General features: G+C 40.5%; 4 protein-coding genes across 7 annotated transcripts; all 4 read left to right on the forward strand.

Annotated features, from left to right (window-relative positions):
• The first annotated feature begins 1,203 nt into the window (after positions 1-1,203).
• On the forward strand, positions 1,204-5,216 carry LOC308104144 (uncharacterized protein). 3 transcript variants are annotated; one of them, XM_080454461.1, is made up of 4 exons: positions 1,204-1,562; positions 2,577-2,631; positions 3,320-3,510; positions 3,658-5,216. In XM_080454461.1, exons 3-4 carry the CDS (start codon positions 3,321-3,323, stop codon positions 4,644-4,646), a joined length of 1,179 nt encoding a protein of 392 aa, XP_080310587.1. In that variant the 5' UTR covers positions 1,204-1,562; positions 2,577-2,631; position 3,320; the 3' UTR covers positions 4,647-5,216. The 3 variants fall into 3 exon arrangements, with proteins under 3 accessions (XP_080310587.1, XP_080310586.1, XP_080310588.1); XM_080454460.1 differs by lacking the exon at positions 2,577-2,631; XM_080454462.1 differs by lacking the exons at positions 1,204-1,562; positions 2,577-2,631 and adding an exon at positions 2,685-2,756.
• Positions 5,217-7,955: 2,739 nt separating this feature from the next.
• LOC308104698 (sesquipedalian-1-like) lies at positions 7,956-10,534 on the forward strand. Of its 2 annotated transcripts, XM_080455194.1 has the most exons (4): positions 7,956-8,052; positions 8,742-8,868; positions 9,260-9,569; positions 9,872-10,534. In XM_080455194.1, exons 2-4 carry the CDS (start codon positions 8,788-8,790, stop codon positions 10,306-10,308), a joined length of 828 nt encoding a protein of 275 aa, XP_080311320.1. In that variant the 5' UTR covers positions 7,956-8,052; positions 8,742-8,787; the 3' UTR covers positions 10,309-10,534. The 2 variants fall into 2 exon arrangements, with proteins under 2 accessions (XP_080311320.1, XP_080311321.1); XM_080455195.1 differs by lacking the exon at positions 7,956-8,052 and having other exon boundaries at positions 8,067-8,868.
• Positions 10,535-13,898: 3,364 nt separating this feature from the next.
• Positions 13,899-17,846, forward strand: mylpfb (myosin light chain, phosphorylatable, fast skeletal muscle b). Its single transcript, XM_080455189.1, has 6 exons — positions 13,899-13,916; positions 14,670-14,768; positions 15,970-16,150; positions 16,449-16,527; positions 16,630-16,678; positions 16,974-17,846. Exons 1-6 carry the CDS (start codon positions 13,914-13,916, stop codon positions 17,073-17,075), a joined length of 513 nt encoding a protein of 170 aa, XP_080311315.1. The 5' UTR covers positions 13,899-13,913; the 3' UTR covers positions 17,076-17,846.
• Positions 17,847-20,173: 2,327 nt separating this feature from the next.
• On the forward strand, positions 20,174-27,078 carry pgap3 (post-GPI attachment to proteins phospholipase 3). Its single transcript, XM_080456147.1, has 8 exons — positions 20,174-20,596; positions 21,631-21,728; positions 22,397-22,549; positions 22,958-23,020; positions 23,377-23,438; positions 23,620-23,756; positions 24,646-24,850; positions 25,148-27,078. The coding sequence occupies exons 1-8, from the start codon at positions 20,386-20,388 to the stop codon at positions 25,209-25,211; spliced, it is 993 nt and encodes a 330-aa protein (XP_080312273.1). The 5' UTR covers positions 20,174-20,385; the 3' UTR covers positions 25,212-27,078.
• The last annotated feature ends 340 nt before the right edge of the window (positions 27,079-27,418 follow it).

Here is a 27,418-nt window from a genome sequence, read left to right on the forward strand (position 1 = left end):
GACACGCCCCCTTCCTATACAAACCCATTATAACTTCAAACTCCATTTTAACCCGTTAGATTCATCAAAAACACCCGTCCTTGGCTCTGGTGACTCACCCTGCCCTCCTAATACATGAGGGGGCCGTGTTTTTTTGATTACTTTTTTCATTTATTTTATTTAATTTTTTTAATGTATTTAATTTTTTTCATTTTCCAAAAAAAATATTAAACATAAATGAAATAAGTAATCGAAAAAACACGGCCCCCTCATGTATTAGGAGGGCAGGGTGAGTCACCAGAACCAAGGACGGGTGTTTTTGATAAATCTAACGGGTTAAAAATGAAGTTTGAAGTTATTATGGGTTTGTATAGGAAGGGGGCGTGTCTGATAAAATTACTATTAAATATCTAAATAATGAATCAAGCAACTTAAAAACTGTCTGGGGGGCTCTCAAAAGCCTGAGTAGAGGATAAAATGAGCAAAAGTTTTTTTGAAAGTGAAATATCCCTTTAAGTATATTTTGATGCCAATACTTATGTACTTTCACTTAAGTAACATTTTGAACACAGGCCTTTTACTAATAACAGAGTATTTTTATTGGGGTATTGCTACTTTTACTTAAGTAAAATATCTGAATACTTCTTCCACCACTGCATGTGTGTGCAAGAAAGGAGGCTGAACAAAAACCAGAAGATGCCCATTCAGCCAATTCCGTGCCGCAGCGCCACCCTCTGTCCGACCAAAGATGTTGCACGAGAGACATTACGCCACTCTGGTGTTTCTAACGTCATCAATCACGTGTTTTTTTCCGCACCAATAGCAAGCTTCGGCACAAGCCTGCGTCTGCAGTGTTGCCATGTGTGCTTGTTGTAAGCGACTTTGGGCTTCTTTTTCTGTAAAGTTGCTTTTTAGTAGTTGTTTTAAATGTTTTTAAAACAGTGGTTCTCAAACATTCTCTTGTCAAGAATCACCAAATTAATGTATTTGTCAAAAATTAAAGTGTTTTTAAACTATTCAAAATGTTTAACTTTTTTCATTTTTTTTTTGAAAATAGCAGATCTACAAGCTCACAACGTGTTGCATCGTGACGCGTTGTGAGCTTGTAGATCGGCTATTTTCAAACATCCGACGCTCATGTGGGCTTGTTTTCGTAGACCTGGTTGCTTATTTCTCTCGCAGAACCTGGCAACACTATCTGCCATTACCAGAGAGATCTGCTTCCGGAGGTTAGACTCATTGGTGTTGCGTTGTAACATTATTTACACACCAGTGTTTTTATAGTTTCTGCTGTGTCTAAAGATACGCACTGGTCAGAGTTATTATGTCGTTTCAGACGAAGCTACGTTTGTTTTGACATTCATTAAAGAAGCAAATGTCGGCTTATAATAATTATACACCACTCCTCTATGTGGTGGGCTAATGATGCGGAGTTAAAGGGAAACCATAGGGTCGGGTCGGTGGCAGACAGTTTAGATAGAAGTGGTATTAGATTATCCAATAAAGTTAGCAGCTGGACGTGTCTGTCTGGTCTGGAGGTAAATCAAAAGGAATATAAGGGACACCAGCTGCTCGTTGTAAAGGTAATGAATCGATCGATGAGTGTTGATACTTGATAGATGTTGTGACGTTAAGACGTTCGAAATCAAATCCCCAACCTTAAAAAACTGATACACCGGACATATGTCTTTTATAAACGTTTAACGTTTGTTAGCTGCTATACTGTACATGAGAAGAAATCGTGGTGGTAACGTCAGACCCGGTGTAGGTTTTATATTATATAGATATAGATATATATATGTATATAGATGATTATGATGACGAACACCCAGGATGATTTTCAGGGTGCATTTTCTGACAGGAGTCAGGGCTGTGGTGGAAAGTGCATGTATTCAAACACTGTACTTAAGTACAAATTTGAGGAATTATTACTTTAGTACTTTTACTTCTACTCCACTACATCTCAGAGGTAAATTGGTAAATAATATTTCCCACATTTCAATGTATTGCTTCGCACAGACTGAGCATTCTTGTGTTTCAGCCAAGTACTTAGCTGTTGTACCATCTGTTGGACGGCTCATCCCTCCTCCGCACACCTCAAAGCGACTTAGAAGTTGGGACAGTCCTGTGTGCCAACTAGCCACCATGCTCCACCACCATGCTTTACCCCCATATGAGAGCTTAAGACCTGCACTGTCTATTCTGTTCTTTTTGGATTACTGACTCTGGCACTGTCCGTTCTTTTGGATTACTGACACTGGCACTGTCATATTTCTATTTTTATTTATTTTTTATTACCGAGTCCTGCTTTGACTTTGGTCCACTTGCACATGGACTACTGTGATGAACATTACAGAAGCTGTTAAGGATAGCTGTCGAGATGCATTAATGTATCACTGTTGAAGGCCTGTTGATACATATATTCTCATATGTGAATATTATATTCATATAGCCCATTCATTGGCAATGCATGATGCCATTATGTTTTCTGTTGATAGACTGTACATTTACCGACTTATACTCATTGACAGAATATTTGACTATATGATTTTCATTCTTGTCTATCTTGGTTTGCTTCTTCTCTCCCTTCCTTGCAGGGAAATTCAGGTGTCATATTTTCAGCAACAGCAGGAAGAGTGTAACACTAGAGAGGTACTTGTAAGAGAGTCAAGACTTAAGAACTACACTCACTGTCTGTTAGCATTGACCCTGCATGGACTCTGGGGCACTTGCTTCAACTTTGTCATCAAGTTTATCGTCACATCACAAGTTTGCAGGTCTAAAGGAGTAAAGGAGAAATTATTTTCCATACAATTCTCGCAATGTTATGCAGTTACAGTAGTCATAGGAATAGAGAATAAACAAAGGAAAAAAGTTAGATAACAGGACATGAGTAAATCTTCTGCGATGTAAAGCCAAAACTCATGATTTATGTGCTCACACTGTCTCTGTCGGCCCGTGTTTAGTTGTTGAATATTAATTAATATATTCATAGTTGGTTCACTGTAGAAAAACATCCATACCGTTTATCCATACGTACATACTCATTGCTGATATAGACTGTACATAATACATATATTTAATTCTTATATTCATTAGCGATAGATGAATATCCATTCATACATACTGTTGATAGACTGAGCGTTACTCTTGCCTGTAGCTCTCCTGTGTTTCACTCTTACTATTGCTGCTGCTATGACACCTGAATCCCCCCCCCCCCCCCCCCGAGAACCAGTAAAGGTTTATCTTATCTTACTTCAAATGTGGAAAACTGAACAACTTTGAAAATCAGTTTACATATAAGTTGCCTTGACACTGACGGCATTTTTGTTCATTTTAGGATGTCTAAACTTGAGCGTCTAAATGCCCGTGTGGAAAAGCTACTCACTGTGGCTGTGTATGAGGTTCTAGAGGTGGTGAAGGAAACTGTTTCAGAATACCAGGAGAAAACGGCCAGAACTCAGAGAGAGAATGAGAGTCTGAAGAGAAGACTTCAGGAACTCCAAGATGAGATAAAAAGAGAGAATACAGGTGGGCACAAGTAATGTTCCTGTGGTTGTAAGAATAAAATCACCTGTGTATGTGTTCCTACAGAGGAGAAAATGTAACTATATTTGTTCCGTTTGTACAGTGAAACAAATAAGCATACTCTTAATTGGCTTTTTTCTCATCTTGCAGTTCCTTTAAATGTCCTTTTACCTGAAGAAGAAGAAGAAGACGAAGAAGAAGAAGCACATGCAGGGAGACAAGAGACAAATCTGGATTTGAGTCTTGAGATTCAAAAGGAAGACCCCGAGCCCAGCCTGGTAGACCAACAACCAATTATCAACAACGAACATAGCCAAGACTTGAAGTGGGAGTCAAATGAAAGAGAGAAAGCCAGTGCAGTTGAATCACAAGTCGAGTGTAACTTGGCACAGACATCAGCAGAACATTGCAAAGTGCAACCAGAGGAGTTGACACACATTATTGAGGAGGCGGCGGCGGCGGCGACGTCTTACAGTGTTAACAGCGTTAGCCGAGCGCTGCTACCTCATACTGACTTGCCAAACAACCCAAGCACTTCACACTCCAACACGCAGCTCAGATTGAACCTGGCTGTCATCAAAAGTGAACCAGAGCTCACAGACTGCACTACATTAGATGTGCCAGCTGTCCATGAACCTTATAGCGACTGTGTGGATTTAAGTAGCAACTCCTCTCTCCATGACTCCGCTGAGGCCCAGAGGCCGCAACTTGGCTCAGGACCTTACGGACTGGTCCTCGTCCACTCAAATCACAATGCTACCAGTAGGAGGCATGTATTTGCCAAAACCAACAGGACTGTCTTTGATGCAAGGAAAAACAGGAGGGAATACTTCAGGGGGGATGAGCATGAGCCACACGTGTGTTTTGTGTGCGGAAAGACATTTAGCCGGGGGGGGAATCTGAGGATCCACCAGCGCTGCCATACTGGAGAGAAACCTTACGGCTGCGTGCAGTGTGGGAGGAGTTTCAGTCAGGCCGGAGACCTGAAGAAACATAAGAGAGTCCACACAGGGGAGAAACCTTACTTCTGCAACCTGTGTGGTAAAAGTTTTAGTCGCGGAGAGAACCTAAAAAGACACCAGAAGATCCATGTTGGAGAGAATTTGCAGTCGCAACAGGAGTGGACAGAGCACCAATGAGCCCAAAATCCTAATTTGTACTTGTCGTATGACCACATTGCTCAATGAATATAAAACATTAGGTGAGTGACGTGGTCGTATGACGAAGTGCAAATTAAGCTTTGTGGTTTGAGTTGCAGCCAGTGTCATGCACCCTTTTTTTGGTGACATTTTCACATTATTAGTGACATTAGCACACCCGAAGGTGGGCAGCAGTGGCTAAAGTGGTTGATCAGCTGCTTGGGAATCGAAAGGTTCACAGTTCGATCCACGGATCCTTCTGGCTTAGTGTTGAAGTGTCCTCGATTAAAACACAGAACCACAGCTGCACATTGGGTGCTGTAAAAAATGAAATAAAAAACTTGTCCACTGCTCTTAATAGGTAGGATGGGTTAAATGCAGAGGATAAATACCAGGTATGTGCAAATGCACTGAGAAAATACACCAACAACGAAAGGGGACAACAATTTTTGTTATTATCATGATTATTATTAACGTGACAGATGATTGTGCTGATCTTATCACTGCCGGGCAGAAACCTTGTATCTCCATATTTCATATTTTTATTAAATAAATGAATGCCCTATTTCATACGGTTGTCCAAAAGTAGCAAAAATTGTTTATCGACAAGCTTACAATTCATAACCAGCTCAGTGGCCTTATGGGTAGAGTGTCTGCCCTGAGATTGGGAGGTTGAGGTTCAATCCCCGGCCGGGTCATAAAGACTATACAAATGGGACCCAATGCCTCTCTGCTTGGCACTCGGCATCAAAGGTTGGATTTGGGGTAAGTCCCTGCGACATACTAGCATCATGTTTAGGGAGTGTACTTATACGTCAAGCTACCTCATACTACAGAAACAGGAGACAGGCTCCTGCCACAGCCACATGGCTCGGCATGGCTTACTTACTTAATATTCATGTAGATCGCCTATTTCCAGTATTTTTTTATAAATATATATTTTTTAAATATTTTTGCCTCTAATTACATGCCGAAAATAGGCATGCCAGATTGAAAGTGCTTAAGATAAAATACTTTACCAATGAAAGGTATTATTAACAAGAGCTTGTGATTAATAACCACATTCGATCCAATGGCTTTCCATTAACTGAAAAGACATAGTTTTGGACATAAACGGTTTCTGCCCGACAGCAAATATATTCCCTCAGATGAAGGTTTTGTAGAGGTATTTGCATTATGAGCCACTGGAGTGATCTAGCAGTTTGTTGTAACTTATCATTCATTTTACAAGGTACAATCTGCTATTTCAGTTGTGAGAGCTAGCCAACCAAAAAGCTAATGTTAGTTTCGCCAAGTGAGCTTGGCAATGTACTAATCAGGCTAATACTTAACAGCAACCAATACAGTGATATTATAGGCAGTGATTATATGGAGTAAAAACACCCGAAGATCATGTGTGGACAATGTCACCCCCGGCGGAGGGGGGGGGGTGGACTTACTGTGTTGGCGTAGATGCATGCATGGACAGAGAAGGCCATGTTCTTCCTGCTGAATACATTTTTAATGCTTTTTAATTCCCTCCTTTTGACACGAATATGAATGGTTCCAACAGATTCTGAGCCAATGTAATAGTCCATTCATAGAGCAAGTTATTTATTTGTATATCAAAACTGCCATTTATTTTTAAATTACCCAACTTCCTTAAAGAACTTAATCTTTAAGCCCCTAAAGAGAAACGAATGTTTAAAGCCCCTCTTTTGGATAATTTTTTTCCTTTCATATGTCATTAAATAGTTGATACTCTGCTTTTGAGGCCCAATCCTGAGATGCATCTATGTTGCGGTGATGTCACCATCATCACTAAGCTTTAGCCTGTAATACCACTGTTGGTCATGTCTGGAAACATTTTGCTACAATGTTAAGACTTTACAACATTGAGTCTTCTGTACTGAATCTGTGACCATTTGACCATTGTAGCATAATAGTCAATGTCAGTTTACAGGTGTTCAGTTAAGTAGGGTAGCTTTGGGGTATATACATTTGATGATTGGATTTGATGTGTCATTTCTTGAAAAGGAACTGAATGTGTTAACTCATTTGAAATACTCTGAGCTAAAGAATGATTGATAGTCTGATACAAAATTATACTAATTTCAGTAATGTGCGCCCAAAATGGCATGAGATTTAGCCTAATGCTACTTGTAATAAAGTTGTATGATTTGACATAACTGAGACTTCTTGTGCACTGAATGGATTTTTGGCGTCTTTATTAACTGAATTGTTCGTAAGGAATTCTGATCTGAACTTGACTTGAGTGCTTTAAGTCTGAACTTGAGATTGAAAGCAAAAACTTTTGTTTGTGTCAAGGTGTCCTTGAGAAAGTCACTGAACCTGTACCTGCTCTCAATGAGCGGTTTGGTGCCTTGCATGGTTGCCTCTGCCTTCTGTGTCTGAATGGGTGAATGTAATGCACCTTGCATAAGGTGCTAAAGAAATGCAGATCATTTACCTTGGGGCGCCGGATGGTGTATTTGTAAAGCTCATCTACACAGAGATTGCATTGCAGGCCAGGGATTGTGTCTTTGGCACTGCACTAGTGAGTTGTGACTACTGCTGGATGGTTGAGGTGGTCAAATGGAGCATGTATGTTAGCACCTCTCTCCAAAGCGTTTTACAATTTGCATTACATTCACTCACTGACAACAGAGGAAACCATGTAAGGCTCATCAGGAACAGCAATAGATTCAAGTAGCTTGTTCAAGCCAAGGACACTTAACACAAACTCAGGGGGAGCTGGGGATCGAACCGGGGACCTTACGATTCCCGCTCTACCTCCTGAGCCATTGTTGCCCCTGTGCATGTAGCTGTCCCATAGAAAAATAATAATAAAAAGGTCTCCTGGTGAAACTTAACCTCGCGTCACCAGTCTTTCCACCTAGGTGAAACTCCTCAGTGTCAGGTGAAAAGAAGTGGCTGGACAGGTGACCCCATATGTATCAGTAGAGACATGTGGTTGTCTACACTCTCTGTGTTGGCAACAGTGCAGTAGGCACTGTCACATATTGCCATGGTTAGACCATGATCATGGGAATTGGGCTGGTAGAGCTGTAGACTTTAATGAGACCTGGACTGGAGTCAGTTAAAGACTTGTGACTTGACTTAAAAATAGCACTGTACACAACACACTGCCTGTAAGTGACACACAGCAGAAAGGGGGGGTGGACTGCTTAACATTGCAGAAGATTGGCCTAAGAAGATAATTTACAAAAATGTGGATGAATTGGATAAGCATGTGATCATTCTTCAGTTTAATCATGGATATATTAACATAAGGGCTTGGTATTCCAGTGGTACTGCGTGGTGCTGACGTGTAACTGAGCTCACCTTAGATACAGGAAGTGTTTTGCAACAACACCCACATCGCACACACAGAGGAACTGAACACAACACTCTACACTTCAGGCAGGTGAGTAAACAACTATATGGACAATATAACACAACAGAAAGTCTGAAAAGGTCATGATGATACCAGTTTAATGTACGCGAGGTAATGGAGTCAATTCAGTTACCAAATACAAAATGCGGAACATTTTGTTTACACGGAAACATATGTGGTGAAGAATGAAGATAACATTTGGCCAGAATATGTTCCAGCATAATATGTTCCAGCATATTTAGTCACAAGTTGCATTTCTGACTCAAGTTATATATTTTTGAAAATATATATTAAGGCATGGGTTGAATGTTTAAGTGCGGTGGCATACATTTGTAAGCCCAAATGGGCAACAGCGCCACCACGGGGCGACATGTGGCAATGTTGTGTGCGCTTCAGGTTGGCTTGTTCAGCAAATAGAAATTAAAGTACCTTTTATTTTTTAGATATCTAGTTTTATTCTGTTTTTTATTAATGAACTTCAAGTCTGAGGAGCCCTGGAAAATTACTAACTGCTTTTTACTGTAAAGTATTTTTTAAGGTGTCACAAAGTCTTTCTGATTCTGAAGTGTTGTGTACTTCAAATAGACAACAGTGTAGGCTAATGTAGACCATTCAAATATAATTATGTATATAATTATAAATATACACACATTCCAGTGTTGTGACAGCTTTTAAGAAAATACTAAGATACTTTCATTTCCTTTTTTATAATTCCTCAGCATCTTCGATTTTATCCAGTGATGGCAGCAGGCCTGTGACTATAAAATGAAGATTCATGAGAAGATACTTGTGCATTTTCAGTCTTGCAACTCACCTGTGGACAAAGAAGGATACCTTGCAAAGAAGGTGATTGCTTTATTGCAGGCAGCCTATCTCTGGAACTGTATTCAAGTCCCCAGGACTGGGACTTTTGATTTTCTCAGCCTTATGAACCAAATGCAGATGTAGTTTGCTCAAAAATCTAGTTTGTTGTTTAACTAAGCAACAAAGCAATCAGTATTACTGTTATTTGTAACTTATTCTTTCACAATATTTGACAATTAATTTAGAATATTCCTAAAGTAAAAATAATAAAAAGTGTCAAAGCAACAGCAAAAAGAATACATAATTTTGTATCCTTAGCTACCATGGCACTGCAAGTACTGCTTTCATCATCAAACCCGTTGAGAAAGAATTTGAGCAAGGGAGCCGTTTGTGTGGTAAACATGATGATGACTCAACTTTTTGTTCATGCCAGGGTGAGAGAAACACTTCCTATCAGAAGCGCTGGTTCATCCTGAAGGGGAACCTCCTCTTCTACAAGGACCGGCCCGCTGACCGTGACCTCATCGGAGTCATTGTTCTGGAGGGCTGCACCATCCAGCTGTGTGAGTCCGAGGAGCAGTTTGCCTTCTCCTTGGTGTGGAGCGAGCCTGGAGCGAGCCTGCGCACCTACAAGCTCTCTGCTGAGGACCAGGCCAGCCAGGAGAGCTGGATCAAAGCGCTGCTGACAGCTAACCACAACTATTTAGCCCTGCTTTTGATGGACATGGAAAAACAGTATAGAGGTGAGAGAGAGAGAGGGAGCGAGAGGGGGGTGTTGTTTGGCATGTGACAGATGCAGGCTGTGGGTGACAGAATGTTCTTTGTTCTACAGAGCAGGGAGCTGCTTGAAGCCCACTAGCCTTGTTTACCATTTAAGTAACCTATTGCCATTTGCAGAGTGTATTCAACTCAAAGCGGCTATGTTGTTGTATTAGTAACAACTGCTCCCCAGCATGCTTTGGCTTCTGTGTGAAAGTGATCGCAGCACTCTCCGTCGTCTTTCATTTCAATTCTCAGAACCTTTGTCCTTGTCCCCATTCCACAGAGGCCCTTAAATTTTCCACCGATGGTCTGTCTGGGAGTCCAGTCATGCAGAGTGGCAGCACGCAGCAAGTACCACATTCTATGACTCGGTTGAGCCCAGGCATGTCAACACTACTGCAGAACCCAGGACCAGGAGTGGGCCATGCACCCAGCGTTGGCTCCCTACAAATGCTTCATGCTCCACCCATTTCCTCAAAGACAGCCAATAAAAGGTCTCCCAAACTCTGGCCCAAGAGAAATGCAAATGTGGTGCCTGTTAATGGTCCCGCCCTACCCCAGGGGGATTGGTCTGTGTTTGGATCAGAAACTATGGAGGACTTTGGTAAACTGCACGAAGAGTTTGGAAAGGAAGTAAAACAACTCATAGCGGAGAGGCTAAAAAAGGGACGAAAGGGAGCAGAAGTTGTCGAGGAAGAAGATTTGATTGATTTTGGTTGATCTTGTATATTTATAATATCTCAGTAGAAACATGATACATTATGATATGGCCAATGCCCCAAGCTGTCATGCCAACATGAAACGGTTGAAATGCTAATACATGCTAATAAGTTAAATACATAAATGCTATATATTTGTAAATATTTGTAGATTTGAAATGTTTCTAATATCTTGATTTTATTTACTTACGTTCATTAAGTCAATAAATGTTCCATGTTCTCATGTTCCACTGACCTTTGTTCCTAATCACTAGTTATTGATTAGTTCATAAGAGTTGCATGGCAAAACATTGAATGCAGTTATGTTCCACAAACTGCAAATGAGGCCTTGTATTAAGTGGAGAAAACTACAGCAACCCAAGATCCAAGAAGTTAATCTAACAACCAAACTCAAACCGTATTTAGGCTTTGTTCAGACTGCAAGCAAACGCAATTCATTTCTGGAATACGGTCTTTAGGACTGACTGTCTACATCGTTATTTGCAAGTCATCAGATCGTATTTGTGTATTCTGACAATGTCTTCTGTGCTAAAGAGATAACATAAGCGTGAGTAATGCTTAATTTATACTTTGTCATTCGATGGTCTTGCTCATAAAAAAATAGCCGATCTACAAGCTCACAATCTGATGCGATGTGTTGTGAGCTATAGATCGGCTATTTTTAGGACAAGTATAAATCAGGCTTCAGTGTCCGACTCTCCAGGCTGAGACACATCTTTATAAATCATATTTGAATTGCATTTCAAGGCGTCTAGGAATGTGGTTCAAATCTGATTAGCAAAACCAGTTTTCATGTGTGTTTTTTGCTGTTCAAACTTAAGACAGATAAAAACCAATCTGATTCTAAAACGGATAGGTCAAATATTGGATTTGGGCTGCCAGTCTGAACATAAGCTTAAATGATGATCAGTTGCTATTGATCACCAGGCTTTACATTTGCTATTCACAGGTGTCCTCTTTGCCGTCATAAATCACTTCACCTGACAGCAGCCCAGCAAGCTGTAGGGTTAAAAAAAGGAGTGTGAGCCATATGGGGACATAGGAAGGCATAGGGTTGTCGAATTGTCAAAATGGCAGAGAAAAAGACTGAGGTGTCAGTGCTATTTCAGTACCCCCGGCCCCCAGCTGTCCTGTTTTATGGTCTTTCACAGTGCTCCCTCCTCTGTCTGTCCCTCTTTGAAGCCCAGCGTACTTCTGCCGGCAGCCGTCACATACAGTGTTTGTTTTTCATACTATATGGGGACATCTAAACATCTAAAAACAAAAGTTAATTTAACTCTGAAAGGCACTTGTCAGATTTCAATTACTTGTACAGTGTACTTAATGAGATGAAAAATTTGTGACAAGATTTTGGTGAAATCAAAGTTTTAAATAATTTTTATTATAAAGAGACGTAATTTAGGTTAGTTAAATTAGGTTATATTTTGCTGTGTGAAAGAAGGTCGTTCTATGAATGCTACAGAGAGGGACAGAGACAGGAGCAGTGGTATCAGTTCCCACTGGTGCTGGATTCCAATACATATTTTTGCTGTACAGTCGTGTGATAGATGGCTGCCTGTGGAGCACATACATGGAGGCAGTTGGGCGGTCCCATGGCGCCATACGTTATACTGGGCATCTGCGCAAGCGCCCCAAATTAGACCTTCCACAGTGGAAAAGCGCTTGATTTAGTATAACCTTTTGTTTCATTTCCCATCATTGATGTTGCCAATATCCATTATCACTGGCTTACTAACTAATGATGTAGCGATTGAGAAGTGTGGGATTGTATAAGTGGTGTACATAGAAGAATCAGAATTGCAGCTTTATTGCAGGTGTAGACAAGTGGGTGAAATTATTTTTCATACAAGCTCCATCGTTTGTAGTTTTCAGGGAAGTGGAAAAATAATAGAGGTAGAAAGAAGAGAAAGGAAAAGAGGATAGAAAGCGATCAGATAATCAAAGGTTCTTTGTAGAGTGAAGAAAAAGACATAAATAAATATTTTTGTATCTATATATATATAGTTGCTGTCAGGTGGAAACCTCATATGTCCAAAACTTGACTTTTCAGAAAATGGGAAAAAACCTGCGGTCCAATAGATCCAAAGTAGTTATGGGATATAGTTATATTATTTAGTGACATGCTCTTGTTAATATGTTTCATTGGTTCAAAATGTATAAAACCCACAGACAGACACAACTTCTGTGTGACACTGTAGTATGATGAAGTAGGGCATTGTTGTACGAATAAACATAAAAGAAGAAATATGGAGATACAAGGTTTCTGTATGCATGCATGTATAAATACAGGCATATCTAGAAGTCCCACTGTTCCAGACAAATGGAGTACGTAGAAAGAAAACACAATATGTTATGCATTATGCATAACAGCAGGCCTTTTTTGATGGTTCTTTCCTTTCCGTTGAAAAATCTACTGGACCACCCAATCTTTTTAAAGTTGCCGATTAAATTTAATACATTTTAATTTCAATCTGTGCAAGAAATAATTGCCAGTAAAGCCTGTATTAACTTCAAGACGCTGTTTGTTTATATTTTCATTCATGCTGGGTCACTGTTTCTCCATTACTTAGTAGTAGGAAGTAGTAGTGTGTCACTGTTGGAGCTGAACCAGTTCCCATCAACCATCTGTTATAAAGTTTCATGTCTGTTTGTATATCCCACCTCCTCACCACAACTGCTGTAGTTGTCACTTAAGCAGGTGATGACTTTAGGATATCTTCACTGGAGACACTAATTAAGAACTTTGAGCAGTTTGTTTTGTATCGTGATATGCAGTGTGTCTGCTGCATGATTTTAATTGTGACTAAAGGCAATGAATACAGTAGTAAAATGATCTTAAGCTGCCCTTGTGCTACATCATGATCCCTCCAGACCTCTCATGTCATTTGGGAGAGGTCAGATTTATGTCCCCAGTTAAAACTAAATGTGGAGAAGCAGCGTTCTGTTTTTGTGCACCATATCTGTTTGTGTCTGTGTAATTGTATTAAAATGTCCTTTTATAATGTTTCTTATGTATAAATTATCTTAATGTTTTGTGTAAAGTACTTGCCTAGTTTAAATGTGCTGCTATTCAAATAAACAAATATTTTCCTCTCATGGTGGATGATATTTTAAAAATCCACAAATAGCCTCAACAAAGACTTTCAGTATGCTATGAATGAAGTGATAAGGAGAGAAGGGGCAACGTATTGGGGAAGAAAGGTGTGTGTGTGTGTGTGTGTGTGTGTGTGTGTGTATGTGTGCGTGCGTGCATGTTGGGGGGGGGTCAATAATTGCCCCAGGGCAGGCTGCCATGTGAGTTTGTCCATATTCGGACGACACCAAAGTATGTGTGTTGTGTGTGGGCATTGAATTCACCTCATTCCAATACTCCTGGAGCCTATTTTGGAGCATTGGAAAGATGATACCTCCCGACACCACCTGGCTCCTCCCTCTTTCTCTTACTTTTCCTTAGCTCTCTTTTGCTGCCAAACCTGATGGTGTGGCTAAAGTTAGCCCCCCATAGGGTCAGTATATAAGACCCCAGGGACCATCACCATCATGTCAGTCACATCAGCTTCAGTCTTCTTCTCTTCTTGACCAACTAATACCCAACAAACTAAAGAGATGGTGAGTGTGGTGGCCTGTTCCTGTCCTTGGAAGAACAAACTTTGCATTGGATTTTTTTCTTCTATGCTTAAACTGATATGCTGAAAGCATCACCGATACATTTTCTAACTGGATTACCACAGCAACGCGGCTAAGACTAAACAGTAGAGGTCCTCTATAGCAGAGCCACCAAATGATGGATTTGGACCTTCTCTTACTGGTGGCTTTTGGCCTCAGTTAAATACTGGCTAACAGCCTGACACATTGAACATGAGGAGATAGTGATGAAATATGTTTGGGGATCACTTTATTACAGGCCCCAAACGCATTACATAATACTAAAGCCTGAGTTGTGCAGAAGAGTAAAAATTCAGTATTGTTTTCGATGGCAAAAAAGCTCTGATCTGAGAAATTTTGATTCAAATGGCTAACTGTCAATACGGTGTCAGCCAGAAGAACAGTTACATGCTTACTTGAAACCTGTTTATTTTCTCTCGCATTTTTCTCTCTCTTCATAACAATGTACCTTATCTAGATCAGAACGAGTAGCAACATTCCAAGTCATGCTTTTGAAAATGTTATGGCACTTTTGTTTTTGAGGAAGTTGAATATACCTGCAGTTTACATTTCAGCTTTTATTAGTTGGTCAAAGGAGGGCATCGCTCCAGAATCTGTGTCAGTCTTAGTATCTCTTTCAGGGTAACTTGCTCTTGTAGTAAGAATCTGTTTGGTTGATGTATGTCAAAATGACGTTTTGTTTCCATCACTCTTCAGGCACCCAAGAAGGCTAAGAGGAGGCAGCAGCAGGGTGAGGGTGGTTCCTCCAATGTGTTCTCCATGTTTGAGCAGAGCCAGATTCAGGAGTACAAGGAGGTGAGGTTTTTCATCATATTCTACTCACTTTACACCATTGTTGAAACAATAAGGATGCCATTAATCTTGTGACAGAATGCAACTGCAATAGAATGCAACAGGAATGGCAAAATTCCTGTTGTGAAAACACTATTTGACACTATTTAAATGTATCATACAGTAATTAAGATCTTGGTTTTTTTTTGAGGAAAGTAAAAGAATATTGTGATGCTCACATAACTGGTGACTTCATGTATCATTCTACTGAGGTTGCAAAGCTTCTCCAAAACATAAGACTTGATCTGAGTGGCTCCATGACACGAAAAATGTCTTCTTCATCAGCAGTAGAGTGTGGACAATTTTGGGTTTTGCAATGACAGCAGCTCCCACTGAGGGGTTGGTCAGTGACCCTCTCTCTATGACCCCACTGGAATGCAGCCCAACAGCTGCTGTATATGCTAATGATATTCAAAGCTAGCAAGAATGAATTGAAGATGGATATAGAGAGAGAATAAGAAATTATGAAAAGTATTCATACCTGAACATGCATCAGTCAGTATTCAGTAATTCAAGAACAATTACAGTAGCCTGTAAGGAGCATGTGAAATGCTTAGCAGTAAACAAGTGGAAGGGATAATAAAAGATGGCACGCCGCACAACTGTGTGACAGGGCCAATGGATTTAGTCACAAGGTAAAAAAGGGTTAGGGGACATGTGAAATTGAAACCATCTGCTTAAATGTCATAAGGGGCTTGCCTTGCATTCCGATACCATTTTAACACCTTAGAAAGACAAGTGGCTCACAGCTGCCAAGACCCATAAGATTTCCATTGCCATCTTTAGTTTCACAGGGTGCAATAACCAGCTATGTTGAGACAGGAGTGGCAGACCCTTTCGCATTTACACAATCATTTTGACATTATAATATTTGTCATGAGCAAATCTTATGACTGAGAATAAATCCAGTTGTCTAATTTCTCAAAAAAAATTATTAGTCGTAATTCTTTCAGGATGGAAGTGTTAATGATTCTCATCTGAGCACTTTTACTCAGTTCAGTTTAACACTGACAAACATGCCTATTAGATTTTTTTCCCCTGTTTCTTTTCTTGTCCTTTTTTTATTTTATTTCATTTTTTTTTCCAACCAAAAATTTCTCCTCTCCCTTTGTTAAATATTACTACATAATTGTTAAATCTTACCTTTGTCTCTCTCCCCTGGCAGGCTTTCACAATCATTGACCAGAACAGAGATGGTATCATCACCAAGGACGATCTCAGGGACGTGCTCGCCACCATGGGACAGCTGAATGTGGACAATGATGAGCTTGACGCCATGATCAAGGAGGCCAGCGGCCCCATCAACTTCACAGTCTTCCTGACCATGTTCGGCGAGAAGCTGAAGGGTAGGTCAACAACACATTTTAAATAGCTCTTTAACGGTTATGTAGTTTTTACTGAGCTATCCTGTGCATTGATTTACCCATCTATTTCTTTATTTGCTTTTCTTTATTTACAGTTGTTAATTATTTAGCATTGAATTGAAAGTAATACTCATTATCCACACTCACTTTTTTTTTTACATCGACGGCAATTCATGTTACATGCTTTGTGTTTTGGTTGCCATGTCTTGTTTATGTTTACTTATTTTACGTAATATTTTGAAAAAAAATCTGAATAAGGACACCCTCCTTTTGTTGCCAGGTGCTGATCCCGAGGACGTTATCGTGAGCGCTTTCAAGGTCCTGGACCCCGAGGGCACTGGCAGCATCAAGAAGGAATTGTAAGGGCTCTTTTTTCACTTCTCCCCTATATATCAAAACAGCACTCTGTAAATTCACTGTAGATCGGTCCTTGATTTGATGTGTCTCCTGTCTCTCTACAGCCTTGAGGAGCTCCTGACCACCCAGTGCGACAGGTTCACCCCTGATGAGGTGAGATGATCATCATAGTCTCTGTCTGTCAGTCTGTCTGTCTGTCTGTCTGTCTGTCTATCTATTGCTGTCTCTTTCTCAGCATTGGTTCATTGTAATGACTTAAGTTGCAATATTTTGGTTTTCCCCTTTATAAGTATACTATGTCAAAATGACAAACATGGACAACATTATTTTTTAAACACTATATTGTATTAAACTACTATACTCTCAAGCTACATCTCTCTGATGTGCTCTATTCTTCTGTGGTTCAGTGTTGTAAGACCTTTTTTCTCCCCTCTCTCCTATTGCTCAGATGACCAACCTGTGGGCTGCTTTCCCCCCTGATGTGGCTGGCAACGTAGACTACAAGAACATCTGCTACGTCATCACACACGGAGAAGAGAAGGAGGAGTAAATCCACTTCTATCAAGATGTCTACTCTACCTCCGTCCAACCCCCCACCCCCCCCCTTTACCTCGTGCTTCTCCATCTCCATGGCGTGCTTATCCATGCTCACTCCCCTGGTCCGCCGTCTTCCCTCGCCTGCTCACCAAAGAAAGACTTGCATCCCTTTATCAACACAGAGTGAGAGGACTGAGGACTGTGGGGAGTGTTTGTGTGTGAGTAGCAACCAACAGGGGAACAACATGGGATTATTTATAATAAAAGTAATCTTGTGATATTGAAACTACTCTCTCCATCTCTTTCCCTGCCTCTAATTCATCCTCCATTTCCCCCATCACTCACTCCTGTGCTTCTGCGTAGAGGCCAGCAGTGCATGCATCACACCTACATCATGTATGCATATGCAGTCCAGTGTATAAAGTCAGTTGAAACTCCTTGGGTGCGTGGTGCATGCACAGTCAGTTATTTGAAACAAGTAAATGTTCTGACCTCGAAGGTCTGCTAGCCTCGACTTGACATGTAGTGTTTGATGGACTCATCCCTGTCTTTGTATCAGGGAGGAGAATAAAGTAAAAGAGAGGGCGTACTGTACTACAATAGTTTGCCTACCCCCTCTTTCTTAATTTCTCTCTTCCTCTCTAGTGCAGGAGGGATGAAAGGAAGGGTTGCAATGGACAGAGGAAAGCAGGGTTTTTGTTCTCATTAACTCTTGTAAATAGAGAAAGGGATGATGATAGGTGGCTGGCGAGTGGGAGGCAGGAAGGGAAGAGACAAAAGGAAAACAACTTAGTTTTGACCACTTTTCCCTCCCCCTTGCCAGTGTTTCACTCCTGTTTCCATGTCTACGTCTCCGCTGTAACAAAATCAAGAAACAAATAAAAAGCAATATCTTTCATACTACACTGTGTCTGTTGGTTTAAGTGCCGGTGCCCTCCATGCTGCAGCATCCATTTGAACAGCTATAAACTAGGAAGGAATCAAGGTTATAATTTGTCAAGTGAAAGAGTAGTGCAAAGAAGTTTTTGATTAACTAAATTAAATAGAGTAGCCTAGACAGAGCTCACTGACTGTACAATGCACCCAATGCAGTACTTCTCAGCAGAAGTTTATAAAGTTATTTTCAAAATGGTACACATTAAATTGTATGGATCAAATTCACTCTACACACATAATGAAGTAGATAATTGTACAAAAATTACAGTTAATTGCCAAATGTACAGTATGAACCCTTTTTTGGCGTGATTGTATGGTACACACCCTTATCTTAATGCAGGTGCTGCTGTAATCGTGGGGCAACCTTGCAAACACACAGGGATCATATGTATATATCATACTGAATATCATAGATTTCCACTTATGGTTGAATTTTGCAAAAGCATGGTGGCTGAACAAGCACACCAACATTATACAAATCAGTCTATTTTCCATTATCTAACCATTCCTATATAATACTATATATAATGTGATCGCTGTGATAGGTAAGGCTGCTGCTGAGGCAACAGGAAAGGACATGAGTAATTCTGGAGGATTTCCCCCCATTCTCCAGAAATAAGCTTTGGGAAATGCTGGGCTATCACATCACAAGTTCTGAATGAGACAGTTAAGTCTTTGAAGAGTGTGATGATAGCTGGAAACGTGTAGTCTGGATGATTATAACCGTTATTGTTTTCCTTTTTTTTTGCTTTCCTGCCTGCATTGCTGTCCTTCGGGAGTTTTCAAAGGCACCGGAAAGGAACTTCCTTCACCACCAATGATGATGTCTTCAAGCAAAACCTCACTGTCATGGAAGCAATTTACTTGCTTTTCATTGTACCTAAAGTGTACAAATATCAAATTGGGCATAACTTGAGATATGACAGGTTTTGTGATGTATTCCTTCCTAGTGTGCAGGAGACATTAGTTCATGGCCTGTATTGTATATATGGACTGCTACTTATAGCTGTGGTGCATGATCCCACAAAAAAAAACTCTTCCTCCCAGGGTTTTGGTAGCTGTTGGAGTATGAGTTGTCACATCGGACCACATCATTTGGGTTAATTTTGAATGACTGATGTCCGCATGATCTTGCCTATTGCTTTAACCATCCCAATTATTATTTTCTGTGACTTCTCCCTCTGTACCCTGGAAGAAAAGACCTCCAACCCCAGTAGAGGAAGGCTGTTATGGCTACTACAATAGCCATGGTTAACTAATGGCTTAATGGCTTACTTACTACATAATATCGACCTTGACCTTGCATTTTGGGTTTTGTAATCTTGCCTATATCGCTACAACAGGTTGGCTAGTGCAATTCTGACCATCTGGTATTTAGAACGTTTGGAAAGATTTGACTGGCTAACACGTTGGAACATAAGATTAACTTCCAAAAGCATGAAGAATTTAACTGGAAAAAATAGGTTTTAAATTACCCATAAAATCTGAAATAGTGTAAATAAATATAGCCTATTTTCATAACTGTATGATCCCAAAAACATTAATTGAATTTACTGTATGACTCAAATAACATTTGAACATCGGTGTGGGCTACCATATTCACCATTATGCATTTGTTTGGTAAAGTATTAACTAAATATATCACTCACATCAATCAAAGATTTTTTTAATGCGCAAATCCTGTCGGCCTGTGATATGTATATTAAAAAAAACATTATGGAGCGAAAAATACATCTGATCTACAACATGTAAAGGTTTTTCACCTAATGCTAACAATACACCTCATTAGTTCATGAGTGATAATTGATTGATTGATTGATTGATTGATTGATTGAATACTTTATTAGCAGTAAAAAGCACAGGAAAGTACTACAGTTCAACGACGTCCAAGAGTCCTTTGTACTCAATTCATCGAAATAGGGCTTCAAATATAAACAGGGAATGGGCCCAGATCTCACAAACTGACCTAGTTCTTAATAAAACAACAACAACAACAACAATAATAACATTAATAATAATAATAATTTAAAAATTAAAAATTGTTATTCATAAATGAATGAATGCCCCCAATACAGCCCAGTCCTCTCAAGTGCCCAGTTCTCCTTCTCCTCCTCTTCAATCCATGGTCCACATAAAGTTGCGCATGCGCGGTGCGTGCGTGTGCCACAACACTTCCTGGCCGTGTATTTTGTAAACCCGAGCGACAGGAGGACGCGGAACGGGAGCACCGTGCGCGCTGCGAGGGACTTCACTAATTGTTGTCAGCCAGGGCCTGTCTGTCAGCTCAGCTGTCACAACCGAATGGTCCAGTGGTGGTGATATGGGGAGTCGGGTGTGTTCTGAAGTCTGACGGGCCGACAGCCACCCACCCACCACCCACAGCCACCATGGTGGCCTCACCACCGTCGCAACAACGGTTCCCCGCTCTGGCTGTGGCCGCCGTGCTGCTCCTGTCTCTGGCCGGCACCGTGCGGTCCTCCCAGGGCGACAAGGAGCCGGTCTACAGGGACTGTGTGAAGCACTGCGTCCGGACCAACTGCACCGGGGACCGGCTCAGAGGCTTCCAGTCCGCACAGCCGCCCTACATGGCGCTGACAGGTGAGTGGAGTTGACCCCCGACTGTTCCCTGATGTTTGGTTTGGTGGTCGACACAGCCAGTGGTGGAGAAAAGCACTCGAATGCATTACTTAAGTAAAAGTATCAATACTGCAATGTAGAAATACTGTAAAAGTCCGGAATTCAAAATGTACTTGAGTAAAAGTGCAAAATCATTGGTATGTACTGAAAGTACCAAAAGTAGAAAGTACTCATTATGCAGAATGTCCCATTTATAATGTAGGCCTAGAAGATGTATAAAAATCAATTTGAAGATAGCAGATCTACAAGCTCACTATGCAAGGCATTGTGAGCTTGTAGATCGGCTATTCTCAAATGGCCGAAATGTATGGGCTGAAGTGGTTATTGTATGTTTTGTAATAATAATCAAAAAGTAACTAATATTTTCAATAATAAAGAAAACCGTCACATGGATGCAGTGGAGTAAAAGTACAATATGCCTCTGAGATGTAGTGGAGTAGAAGTAAAAGTATTGGAAATTGGAAATACTCAAGTAAAATACAAATACCTCAAAATTGTACTTTCCTCAACTGTTTCAATGGATGGAAGAGTGAGGGTCATATGGGACACAAACTCCAAGTTTGAGGCACCCGAATTATCAGATGACAGAATGAATCGATGGATGGATGGATAATCGATGAATAATCAGTCCCTATTTCAGGCATTTCATTATAGGTAAAACGTTTCTAACTTTTCGCTCTAAAACAAATGTAACCATTTGTACACTTTTGGAGTTAGAAATGGATGATTTTTTCCATTTATAACTAAACCAAAAGTGTACAAATGGTTACATTTACTATCTGTGCTGCTGCTTGCAGGTTTGTTTTGCATCTCAATGTGATGTTTTGTTGCTCAGTGAAAATGCTGCTGTTTTAATGTGACTACAAAGACTAGTGCATTAGGTTATTCTGGTTGAACAAGTCCTGTTGTAATTTGTCACTTGCGGCATTGAACCGAGGGAAAGACAATACAACACAATACTCTTCACACAATGTCCCCATATCCCTGCTGTCCAGGTTGGACATGTCGTGATGACTGCAGATACCAGTGCATGTGGACCACTGTAGGTCTATACCAGGCTGAGGGGTACAGTGTCCCACAGTTCCATGGCAAGGTCTGTATGTTGCTCTCACTCATTTTGTGGTCATACAGTAGTCTGCAAGTGTTTTTACACTAAAGAGGAAGTTTTTTTTCACACCGGAAGCCTGATAAAATAAACAACCCAAAAATGCTTTTGCAAATATTGTTTGCATCAAACTATAATTATAGTTGATGCCTCCTTCATACAGGTTGTTGATTTTATTTGCAAAACTTACATCACTTTATTGCAGTGTAATATACATTCATCTTTGTGGATGTACTCATCACACAAACAACACTTCAAAAATATAGTTTTGGGTGAATTAATCAATCAAAAAAGGACCTTTAGCTTTTCACACCGAGTGTCAGATGTTAAGGGTCGTTCCAAATGCACTAAAATGTGTCATTTTGTAAAACCTAAGCTACTTGAATTAGTAATTAAAAATGCACCAACATATGTCCTCTAATTCTAAAATAACATTCTGTTGCATGTTTTAGTATAATATATTCTAAATATGAACCTTATCAATAATTAATGTAACATCCATTACATACCAATAGAGTAGCCTACATATTTAATTTGAACACATGCTCTTCAACTGTGTGATTTTTGCCATTTCTGATATACATCCTTGTACTGTGACTACTTCTTACGCCTCAGGCATTTGGGTCCAATAACAATATATATTTCTTGTTGTCCAGTGGCCGTTTGCACGTTTCCTGTGTTTTGAGGAGCCGGCATCTGCCCTGGCCTCTCTGCTCAATGGCCTGGCTTGCCTTCTCATGCTGTTCAGATACCGGAGCTCTGTACCACGTCAGAGTCCCATGTACCACACCATCACCGCCTTCAATCTGGTGGGTAGCAAAATAAATAGAAATAGAAAGAGAAAGAGACAGGAAACAAGTTTTATAGAATGCATGTTTGATTGTGAGACACAAGCACCCTGGCGTTTAAGAGAGTATTATAGACACACTAGTGCTTGTATTGAAAAGAAAGAAAGGGAGTTCCACTACTTATCATCCAGGTATATGCAGAAGCGGGACATGGCAACAAATGGTGAGAGAGGAAATGACTGCTGAAGCTGTACTGACATCGTAACGTTAGTCTGACTGATACTGTATGCAACTTTAACAAAATGGGCATTTAAACAGTCCGAGATGCTCCAGTGCTGTCCTCCTCACCACTAATGCTTTGTATGTTATATAATAATAATACATATGAGATCACTGTGTGATTGTTTGTGTTAAATTGTGATTGCTTAGGTGTCTCTTAATGCCTGGTTCTGGTCCACTGTGTTTCATACCCGGGACACCTATCTAACTGAGGTAAATACCAAAACGCTGAGGCACTCATCATGTGACAGTCACTCTATTGAGATAACGATGAAGCGTTCATTCATTACTGTGTCTTCTGCATGAAGAGTTTCTGTTGTGGCTTGCCAAACCATCTCGCAGGATAGGAGAAAGCCTTTTTGTTTGTTTTGCCAAGGGAATTAGCCAAATTGTAATCCTCTAACGCCATTACTCAATAAGTTGCTCTACTGTACATGATTGTCCTTGAATTACAAACAGCAGATTTTGACAAGATTATGTTCTTTCGATGATGATTTACCTGTATAATTCAGGCACTTTGATCTTGATGTGTTGTATACCTTCTACAGTATGTGTTTCTCCCTTTTTAGAAAATGGACTATTTCTGTGCATCAGCAGTCATCCTGTACTCAATCTACTTATGTTGTGTGAGGTGAGGTTCCTGTGTGTGAGGTGATATTTCCTACCCTGCAAATATGAGCCAGACTGAGCCCCGACTCTGACACAGTCAGTTGGGAGCAACTCCTAAATGAGTGTAATGGTTAGATTGTTAAATTCCACCAACAAAATTCAATGTTTTCTAATCTTTTCGCCTTATCCCTCTTCTTTGCCAGAACGCTAGGCCTGAAGCGACCAGGGGTGTCCAGTATGGTTGGAGTCCTGCTCATCCTACTTTTTACCTCCCATGTGTCGTATCTGACATTTATCAGCTTCGACTATGGCTACAACATGGCTGCTAACGCCACCACCGGTAAAGCTGACACTCACATTTAAAGAATAGATTATTTGGTTTGATTTTTATTTTGGTAAAAGAAATGCGAGTAAAGGCCTGGGTTCGAGTCCCGATCCCGACTACCTTTGCTGTGTGTCACTCCCATCTCTCTCTCTCCCCATTTCCTGTGATTCTACTATCTCTATCAATAAAAAGGCAGAAAAAGACCCACAAAATATCTTAAAAAATATATATATATACGAGTAAGCACAATGTAACTTAAACCCAGCAATTAAAAAAACACTTGTTTCCAATGTGGTCCTGCAACAACAAAACAAACATATTTTTTGCCGCATAACTGGTTGTTTTAATGCTGACACTGTAAGGCTTTTGAGTAGTTATGGTCTGGACAGTTGTCATCAGATAGTCTTATGCCATCGCTCTCAGTGACTTTCATTTCCCTTACCATAAACCATACTTGTTATCTATAGCAGCCTCAATAACCGTAATATCTAATCAATCTGATGTGCTGACTTTGCTAATTAGCTTGTACTTTAAACGTCCCTGTCCTTATCTTTTGTTTTACCAACTTTGTTCACCTCTATTTACGTCCCACTATTCCATTGTCATTTTCTTTCATTCCTGTCGTCTGTCTGCCCTCCCCTTTTCTCCCTCCCTTTAATTTTCTTACTGCGTTTCCTACAATATTCTTATTGACCTATATAACCCTTCCTCTCATTTCATTCTCTCACACACACACACACACACACACACACACACACACACACACACACACACACACACACACACACACACACACACACACACACACACACACACACACACACACACACACACACACATTTCTCTCATTCTCTCTCTGTGTGCCATAACATCTCCCTTCCCTTATGTCCCTCTCCCCCCTCAGGTATGGTGAACCTCCTGTGGTGGCTCTGCTGGTGCTGGCAGAACCGGCGGACGTTGCCGTACTGGTGGAAGTGTGGTGTGGTGGTACTGATGCTGCATGGCCTGGCCTTGCTGGAACTGCTGGACTTCCCCCCGCTGCTCTGGGTCCTAGACGCCCACGCCGTCTGGCACCTCAGTACCATTCCTGTACACTTCCTCTTCTACAGGTAAACCACTGCTGTTTATGTCTCAGGAAATGCTGTTGAAAGATGATGACGTTTTGGAAAATGTTACTTTCATTGTATGCCTGTTTGAAGAGGAATTTAAGTGATATTTGTTGCCTATATAGATGTTACAAATACTGAGCTGCCAAGTACTATAAGATGGAACCAAAAATGTTTTACTTGATCACAGACGTAGACCTACTGTACGTGGGTACATAGCCCTTAAAGTACCTATAAGAGATTGAATTATCTTTTTCCTGTAGTATTTTATTATGTATGTTTTTTCCTATTCTATTTTAGTTTCCTGATAGACGACAGCCTCCACCTACTAAACACAGAGAAGACGGGTGTCAAACTGGAGTAGGAGCTCATCCCCTCTTCACCACATCTTCTCCCCTCAGACCCCTCCAGTCAGGCCAGCCGGACACCATAATGAGGAAGGTGCTCACTGCTCAGTCTCCATGTCCTCTGCAACTATGAATTCCATCAAACTTTGTTTACATCTTTTGTTTGTTTGTTTTTCTACATACATATATTTTGGTTCGGGGATTATCTTCATTTTTATTTTTCGAATGAGATTTATTGTGATTGATGCGTGCACTACTAAACTTTGCCTTGTAATTGACTTGTGATCTATCCACCTTTTTGCTAGTATTGTTGAAGGGAAAATAATCTAACATACCCCAGTAGACCAGATATTTTGACTTGACTCTTCCACCTATGGCTGGAGTGCATATCACTTTCCCCTTTGCACTTGAGTACTTTTGAAATTGACCTGCATCCTTGCCTCCTTGACCCAGTGTGCCGTTTTACTCCATATAAGCACAGTCTCACATATCAGGGTTTTTCTGTTTGTTTTGTTTTGTTTGTTTGTGCGTTGTCAAAGCCGAGAACACACAAAGCCACTCACACTTTTTACACAAGCTGCAGTTATCCATGGCTGAAGACAGATGGCGCCCATTCCCCTGCCATTGGAGTCTGACTGCTACCAGTGTGATACAGCATGTGTCAGGGTCCATTTGTGCTAAAAGTGGTCTGGCAGACACAGAGAGGTGCCCCAGCCCTGTGAGGGAGGGGTTTCCAGCAGATTGTTCTAGACAGAAGGGGAGGGCTGTCACGTTTAGATGCCATTCTAGCTGACTGTGTTTTTTTCCCCCTTCTTTTTCTTTTTTTGGATCTCACCTTTATTTTTGTGCCTCTGCTCTTCCACTATGATTAATTTAACTTTGTTTTCTTATGTATTCTTGATATAATTTCAGCTTCCTATTTGAATTATGTATCGGTTGCCTTTTTTTCTATTATCTTCTGACTGTTACTTTGATGTTTCTTTTGTTTGTGTTCAGCTTTACTTTGATTTCATATGTACTGGGGGTATGCCTAATAATCAATCATATGGACATATGTATTTTCATTCACCTGGACTGCCTTTCATTGTAAGAAAAAAAAAAGAGAGAAAAAAACTACTGAAGATGGAAGTTTAATGTAGGCAAGGTAATGGGAGTTTATAGGTAGTGGTGCCTACACGTGTCAAGAGGGTTGACACAAATTGAATGCCTGGCTGAGGTGTGGTGTGGTGTGTGAGTGAGTGTGTGTCTGTGTGTGCAAATGCTTTCCTTATCTTGTTGTTTGGATGTTGCTGGAATCAATTGTCTCTGTACTGTACCACACATTACAGGCACAAACGAGCTGCTTATTACAATTGCTGCCCCATCTCAGAAAGTTCAGTCACTCTCGCTTTACGATTACTGCCTTACATAAGATAACTGTGTGTGTGTGTGTGTGTGTGTGAAACTGTTTTGTTTTTTTAATCACACATCCTTTTGCTTTTCATTTTTAAGTCTGCCTTCCCAAAACCTGTTCTCTAGACTCATGAGATGACAACAAAGCTCTCGGTTCTAATTCATGCCATGTACGTCTTCACCATATGTGCACTTTACCGTTTCGTGTACACGTGTGTGTTCATTTGACATTCTGTCCATGCCTTTGTTCTTCTGTGTGAGAATGTGAACAATGACCAGTATGCATGTGTGCTTTGCCTTGACTCAAGGTTGTGTTGTTTTTGCAATGACCATCACAAACTGACTCCACTTTAGTGTGTGAGAGAGCGAGAATGTGCTCGATCCTGTTGTTGACCTGTCTAAGCTGTGGTTCTGTGTGTGTGAGAGAGAGGGGTGGCTGTGTGAAATTGTGGATGACTATGGGTAAATTTAGCTTTGCTAAGAGCCTGTGGGTTTGAGGGTGGGAGGGATGGGGGCTGGGGAGGGACATAGAGAGGTCATGATGTGTTGGGGGTGGGGGACAAATGGATTTATGAAATGGTGACTGACAGAGAGAGAGACACACTTCATCACATTAAATACAGCATATGCTCTTTGTTCTTTACCCTCTTGCATGATGTATTGTTAATTCAATTAAATTGATTATGTTAATATAAAATGATATTTGTGATGCTGAAATGTTGGAACCACAAAGTGCCATATCTCGAAGGTTATTTTTGTGCACTAAAACAAAATGTCATTTAATTTTACCACAACCTTTAGGCTACATGAAACAGAAACACTGAATTAAAAA

The sequence above is a fragment of the Gymnoscopelus braueri genome (genome assembly GCF_963280865.1).
Source record: "Gymnoscopelus braueri genome assembly, chromosome: 17".
NCBI lineage: Eukaryota > Metazoa > Chordata > Actinopteri > Myctophiformes > Myctophidae > Gymnoscopelus > Gymnoscopelus braueri.

What these genes read in the sequence shown, in the direction of transcription:
- LOC308104144 (XM_080454461.1), top strand. Translation starts at nt 3,321, where the DNA reads ATGTCTAAACTTGAGCGTCTAAATGCCCGTGTGGAAAAGCTACTCACT. An exon ending in GATAAAAAGAGAGAATACAG is followed by an intron (nt 3,511 to 3,657) that starts GTGGGCACAAGT and finishes CTCATCTTGCAG; the next exon opens with TTCCTTTAAATGTCCTTTTA.
- pgap3 (XM_080456147.1), top strand. Translation starts at nt 20,386, where the DNA reads ATGGTGGCCTCACCACCGTCGCAACAACGGTTCCCCGCTCTGGCTGTG. An exon ending in TCCCACAGTTCCATGGCAAG is followed by an intron (nt 21,729 to 22,396) that starts GTCTGTATGTTG and finishes CTTGTTGTCCAG; the next exon opens with TGGCCGTTTGCACGTTTCCT. An exon ending in ATCTACTTATGTTGTGTGAG is followed by an intron (nt 23,439 to 23,619) that starts GTGAGGTTCCTG and finishes CTTCTTTGCCAG; the next exon opens with AACGCTAGGCCTGAAGCGAC.
- LOC308104698 (XM_080455194.1), top strand. Translation starts at nt 8,788, where the DNA reads ATGAAGATTCATGAGAAGATACTTGTGCATTTTCAGTCTTGCAACTCA. An exon ending in AAGGATACCTTGCAAAGAAG is followed by an intron (nt 8,869 to 9,259) that starts GTGATTGCTTTA and finishes TGTTCATGCCAG; the next exon opens with GGTGAGAGAAACACTTCCTA. An exon ending in CATGGAAAAACAGTATAGAG is followed by an intron (nt 9,570 to 9,871) that starts GTGAGAGAGAGA and finishes CCCATTCCACAG; the next exon opens with AGGCCCTTAAATTTTCCACC.
- mylpfb (XM_080455189.1), top strand. An exon ending in AGATTCAGGAGTACAAGGAG is followed by an intron (nt 14,769 to 15,969) that starts GTGAGGTTTTTC and finishes CTCCCCTGGCAG; the next exon opens with GCTTTCACAATCATTGACCA. An exon ending in ACAGGTTCACCCCTGATGAG is followed by an intron (nt 16,679 to 16,973) that starts GTGAGATGATCA and finishes CCTATTGCTCAG; the next exon opens with ATGACCAACCTGTGGGCTGC.